The sequence below is a fragment of the Gavialis gangeticus genome, unplaced genomic scaffold (genome assembly GCF_001723915.1).
Source record: "Gavialis gangeticus isolate Ggan-Ray unplaced genomic scaffold, GavGan_comp1, whole genome shotgun sequence".
NCBI classification, from domain to species: domain Eukaryota; kingdom Metazoa; phylum Chordata; order Crocodylia; family Gavialidae; genus Gavialis; species Gavialis gangeticus.
In genome coordinates this window covers 50,214,207-50,220,628 of record NW_017728998.1, presented here as the reverse complement: position 1 = coordinate 50,220,628, position 6,422 = coordinate 50,214,207, and the positions used below count along the sequence as shown (strand labels likewise).

The window sequence follows — 6,422 nt, the reverse complement described above, 5'->3', positions numbered from 1 at the left end:
GGGGGGGGGGGGGCAACACCATGCAGCAGAGGACCCACCCCTGGGGAGACGGCAGCAGCTCAAGGCAGGAAGGGGTGCGGCCAACTTACTCTAAAAGTTCTGAAACCAAGCCAGCAACTAATAGTAGCCAGAGGCAGGAAAGGACCTGGCCATCTTCTCCCCAGAAGCTCCTGAGACCAGGCTTGCAGCAACCAGCCACAGCAGTAGCAGCTCCTGAGAGTGAGTAGTCCTGAGCTATTTGCCAGGCCAGCTTTTTGTACTGATGGGGCCAGGACAGGTGCTGGCCCCAGGCTTGAGCTCCCTCTGGCTGCAGGTCCAGTAGGAGCCAGGCAGGGTTATTTTGCCCCAAGTGGTACAACTTGTACCACACCAAAGTGCATGTCCAGGCATGTGCACTGAGGCAAGAAGCTCTGGCTGAAATGTGCACCTCTTCTATTTGAGCTGCTGCAAGTGCATGTGCTTGCATGTGTGGACACGCCCATTTGGGGTTATTGCTTTGTCCTTCATTCTTTCTGTTATCTGCACCCAAAGTACTTCTAAGAGGGTTTTGGACTGCATAAACACATACAATGAGATAGCTATAGTGGACTCGCCTCCATCTGTATCTATGAATTCTAGAAGAGCTCAGGCATCATAACAGAAACATATTGGTAGCTTCACTAAAAAAAAAAAAACATTCTTCTCAGATGTCTGCAGAGTATTCCTCTGTAATGCTATTTATATATTCGCAACATATTTTGTAACCTTTGAGACTACTAGATAGGATGCTGCATTTGGCAAAACCGTGTTCTAGTCATTCTGCTTCTGAGACTCTGGGATTCCACCTTTGATTGATTTGGTCTGCTGCTTTAGAGTAATCAATAATGGAGTGTGTACTCAAAGTCACTCAAGGAGACTTTGAGAATGGAAAGTTATTTAGCAATATACTAACTGTAGTTCTTGAAGTTGTGTTGTCTTGCATTCTCTCTCCTGTGTAGAAGTCTTGTATATCTGGAGAACTGAGATACAGTTGGCACATGCTGTCCTTTTTTGCCCTGAATATGAAGCACCAGGACACAAATGCACTTACACTACATGGATGTTGTTGTTCAAAAGTCTATAAGTTTGAAAGCATGAGACGTGCACCGGTAATGGAATGAACATATTGACAGCACGTTTTGAAGAACTCTGGTCACTGTATGGGTAAGCAGCTCCTTGTATTAGATGAAGTCATAGGCTATTCCGACATATAGTATTTTTTATATAAGATTGAATAGATTCATACAGCATCTTGTTTGAGCATCTTTGGAATATGACTGTAACAGAGAGGGCCTGATCTGGAATGGTAGAAGACATGCATATTAAATTAGTTTCCTTAAAACCTTACCTTGTTGCTGCACTTACAGTTGACAATTGTCTGCCAAACCATTACCCAGTATTTCAGTCAGATCTGTAGCCACTGACTCACTTGCTCATACTTCGGGCACAGTAGAATTATTGGTGGAATTGTAACTGAGGATTTGATAAAACTAAAAATGTCACCTTCTGTTAGCAAAGTCAAAGTCTAAGAATTCACAGAAGAAGTTATCAAGCCAGATGGCAGATTCTGCTGAATGTAAAGCAAGCTGTTGTGCCTAAAGGCTAAGCATTTTCACAAGGTTGTTTTCAGTATTACATGATTCTAGAATCATCAGATTCTAGAATCATGCACTGATGAGAGAGTCTAATATGAGTTTCATGGATTTGGTCAAAACTAGGTCTCTAGTCAGCAAAACCATTGGGCCAACAATGCCATTTACAACTTAATTTACACGTAGCTTGTATTTTCACAGCAAAGGTAGGCTGTAAGATGAGGAACCTCACTAAATGTTTAAACTTAATCCCTAGCCACAAATGGTTACATTTCACTCATGAGAGTAATTCAGGAGAAAGTATATTTAATGTTGATTGTCAAGATATAACAAAGCAGCTAGACAAGTTTTATCATACCAGGTATTTCAACAAGAGGCCCTTTTCCCAGTAAAAATAAATGTTTTTACATACTTGTGCTCTGTAAAATCAATGCTGTAGTGAAGCTCAGGGTAAAAGAACACCTGCAGTTTCATGTGATCCCATTGCCTGTTTGCAACTTGTTTTGAAACAGGTATTTTACTCATCCGAGAAATAACAATGTTTATGACTCAATGAGAGAACCCAAAGGGTGGAAAAAGCAGTTGCCCAAACTGCTTGTTGTCATCTCTTGCTAAGAGAAAAAGAGACTTACATCTCCACTCCTGGTCCAAGAATTATAGTAGGACTTCCTTACCTCTTAAAATGTCTATTTGATGACAGCAGTAGTTAGGTAGATCTTGAATGAGGTCCACCATGGGTCATTACATGCCATCTCCTCTGACCATTCCAGTTAGGTGCAGTTGGACAGTAGTCAAATAAAAAAGCTCACTGAACCCCTGAAGGAGCTATGCCATGAAGGTGCTGGCTCTCTTGTTTTTTGTGGTGTTTGTTTTTTCTTTTTCCCAGGTAACCTCTATCTGGTTTTGCTTTGCAGGCAATTTAAGTTCAGTGATCTAAATTTATCAGGGCTCTGTCTGTGGTGCCTGGATTTTGGTTGGTGCTGTAGCATGTACAAGTTTGATCCCCAGTACTGCTTTATTTTAAAATGTTGCTGTTTTGAATGCTTCCAATCTACTGTCTCCACTTGATATGAAGTTGTAGGGCCTGATAGGCTTTTGACAGTCTCACAAAAACTGAAGGACCCTGCTCCTGATGCACTACTACTACACTGTCTGACTTTGTTTTGTGACTTAGCGCAATGATCATTTCTCTGGCTAGTCAGTATCTTCTTCTGGTTCATGAGTAGCCCTTTTTGGTTTTTGGACAGATATGATGCCTCAGGGGGAAGAAGGGAAGACTGTGTAGCAGCTCTCAATGCCAGCAGAACAATTTTAAAGACTGGCAGCCATCTTTATTGTGTGGTTCTCTACTTCAAAAGTACGTAGCAAATGCAAAGCACTGAATGTATCTGTGGGTATCACATTGAGCACTGAAGAAATTTCCTGAGCTGCCCACATGAGCCTAGCAGTAATCCAGAATAATGCCACCAAATATAAGAACCTTAGTGATAGTCTGACTCAGTCAAGACTGTCAAGTGCCACAGCATGTAGCCCATATGTTTTCTATTGTTAAGAAAAAAATGCCTTTATCCCTAAGTAGATGCCAGTTAAGGTTGGTACCCACAAGAGAATATGTTCAAGAATTTGTTTTTATTAAACTTATATCCTGCTATATCCAAAAAGGCTCCAAGCAGCAGATGGTTTTCATTAGTTGGAGAAAGGCCCTGGACCAGGATGTTTGCCTGGACTTGTCTTCCCATCTCTGGCCTACCTGTAACATCCAGCACTGCTGCTGTCAGTGCTTGACTGTTTCTTTGAGAAGGGAATCAGAAGAGTGGAAGTAGTGCAGTATCAGCAGCTAGAGGTCTGACAAAAGCTGTTGGATCACTGAAAGACAGACAGGTCCAACATGATACAGTCACAATAGTCTTTGCTTGCCCATGTAGTGAGGGCACCATGTCATGATACTTGCAGCAGTGATCTCATTTTGATCAGAGCTTTGGGGAAATCATAGCACAGCTGAAGAACACATTAAAATTTGGGTTTGGAATGTATCTCTTTAGTATCTTCAGAGTTAAATTAATGCACATCTCCCCTGCACTCTTCACCCAAATCAGCAAACACATCACCCCCCTTCCCCATTTTTCCACTTGATTTGAAGATATTAAATTGGCTGTTTGGCTCATCAGAAGGTTCCTCTGCTCACTTTTCTTTCCTTTTCAAATATTAACTAAGAAGTCTATTTGTCCAGTGCTATAAAAATTCCTCAAATAGATATGTTGAAAGAGCCAAGGACATCTTAAAAGGCACTGGGCCAAAAGGTGTCCTTACACTGGTGTAAATTTTGATCATATCCACTGATGTGAGCAGAACTAATTTTGATGATGCTGATGTAAGTGGGAGTACACAAGTTGAACTAATACATATAAATAATTGAGCTTTTCCATTGAGTGGTTGCAGTTCTGTTGCTGTCTGCTGCAAAGATGGTTCACCTGCTTCTGGTTCTCCTTGGGGCAGGTAAGAACCTTTTAAATGTTCACATCTTTATATATTATAAGTTTATGTGCCTGTCTCAGAATAGAGGGAGAATTCTTAATATCCACAGCTACTTACCCTGTTTACTCAAATCTAAAACAACTCTGAATTTAAGACGATCCTCCCCAATAATTGGGGGGGGGGGGAAGGCAGCGAAGAGGCAGGTGCTATGGGGAGTTTTGATAGAGGGAATTTTTTTATTGTGCCTTTTTTACAGTTTTGTTCCTTTTGGATATGTTTTTGCTTGCTGCCTGATTGTGTCTGCCCCCATGTCACCTTTGCCTCCTGTCTGCCCAACCAAAGCCTTTTCTTCCCCCAAGTCTCTGCTTCCTGCTTCCATCCTCTCCACCTTAGCCTGCCAGCATAGAACAAGGGTATGTCCCCATTCTAGCCTGGGGCACTGAGCATAGCCCCAGCTCAGCCCCATTGCAGCTGGTACCAGGAGCCCCATCAGTTGTGGCACTCTTGGTTCTAGCTGTGAGTGAGGCACAGTTGCAGGGTCTCTGTCCCAGCTGCATGTGGCCCCCATGGCTGGAAGCCCTCTCAGCAAAGACGGGACTGGGTGCCCAGTCCTGGCTGTGCCTCACATTTTTCTTAATTGTGAGTGTTGTGTCATTTGCGGGACTCTCAGCTCTGGCTATGTGAGGCACAGCTGGGACCAAGAGCCCTGTGTGGGCTGGGGGTTTCACACCTCCTGAACCGTGGGGATCATGGCAGCCATGATCCCTAGGGCTTGGGGGTTTCATGCTGGGCACAGTACACCCCTGTGACTGGAAGCCCTATCTGCTGACAGGGCTCCCAGCCACAGTGGAGACCCTGCTACATGTGCAATTTAAAGCTCAATAGCAACAAGCTATAAAGTTGGTACACATTTTTTAGATGTAACTTTATAGCTCATTGGAGGTTTTAATCATGTGATAGCTAATTTGCGCACACAGCTGGTTAAGGTAATTGTGCAATTTACCAGTTGTGTGATATCTATAATGTGTCGAGGGGACCAAAAGTCCTTCTTTTTGTACAGTCAATTTTGGTCAGTCTCTGGCTGTGTAACTTTTTTCCACATGAAATGTAACTCTGGATTAAGGCAGGGTATGGATGTAATGCAATAACCTATTTCAGACTAACTCCATATGTGGTTGCTCTTATTTTAGAGTAAAAATGTTTTTTTCTGGTTTATATTAACCTAGTCCTAGTTTTTACATATGCTCTGAGGTGGAAGGGGACTCTAATTATAGTGCCCCCAGCATCTCCTGTATTCAGCATCCCGTACTTCAAAATGGCAGCGGGGGTGCTTTAATTAAAACTCATTCAATGAGCTTTAGTTAAAGTACCTCTTTAGTTAAAGTGCCCCTTCCGCCATTTTCAAGTGTGGGGACCCTGAACACATGAGAAGCTGAGGCTGCTGGAGCATGCTAATTAGCACACTCCAGCAGACTCGATTAATCGTGTCAGCTCTGACACACTGTAATTACAGCATGTTGGAGCAGGCATCCTGCATGTCCACAGGTACCCAAAGTAGATTAAATTAATGTAGAAAACCTCTCATTATTTATTAAGAGCATGGGCACATGAGCTATACCTGAGTAACTTCAAAGTAAAGAAGCCAAATTAGATTTGACATAATAGATTCAATTACTTCCTGGATTTCCATCACAGTTTCAACTTGTTTTGGGAATGTTTTAATCTGAATTGGGAAAGGAAGCTGGAGTTTATTTGAAAAATCTAGAAGTTTTCTCATGGCTTTGACCAGTAACATGGCTTCTTCCACATCAGTTTTAACTTATTGTTGTACCCTAAAATGAATCTTGCATTCTATTTGATCTGTTTCAGTCAGTATTATCGCAACTGATCCCACTCCAAGAGCCCTATGGCAGTTAAGGTCAATGATCAAATGTACCATTCCTAACAGTGATCCACTATGGAGATTTAATCACTATGGATGTTATTGTGGCTTAGGAGGATCTGGAACACCTGTGGATGAACTGGACAAGTGAGTAGATCATAGAATCAATGAGTCGGAAGGGACCTAGACAGATCATCTAGTCTGACCCCCTGCCATGGGCAGGAAGGAGCACTGGGGGTGGCAGGGGTCATAAGACCCCAGCCAGGTGCCTATCCAGTCTCCTTTTGAAGATTTCCAGGGAAAGTGAGAGCACCACCTCTCTCCGAAGCCTATTCCAGGCTCTGGCCACCCTTATAGTGAAATAGTTCTTCCTAATATCTAACCTAAACCTATCCTCCCTCAGCTTGTGGCCATTGTTCCTGGTGACTACAAGGGGGGCCCTGGTGAGCAGACTT

General features: G+C 42.9%; 1 protein-coding gene across 1 annotated transcript in view; it reads left to right on the top strand.

Moving 5' to 3' along the window:
• LOC109289719 (phospholipase A2, minor isoenzyme-like) overlaps window positions 1-6,422 on the top strand; it is a 19,821-nt gene that overhangs the window by 467 nt on the left and 12,932 nt on the right. The window contains 1 exon segment of the mRNA XM_019505922.1: window positions 5,955-6,114. Within this exon segment, the coding sequence (XP_019361467.1) occupies window positions 5,955-6,114 (160 nt within the window).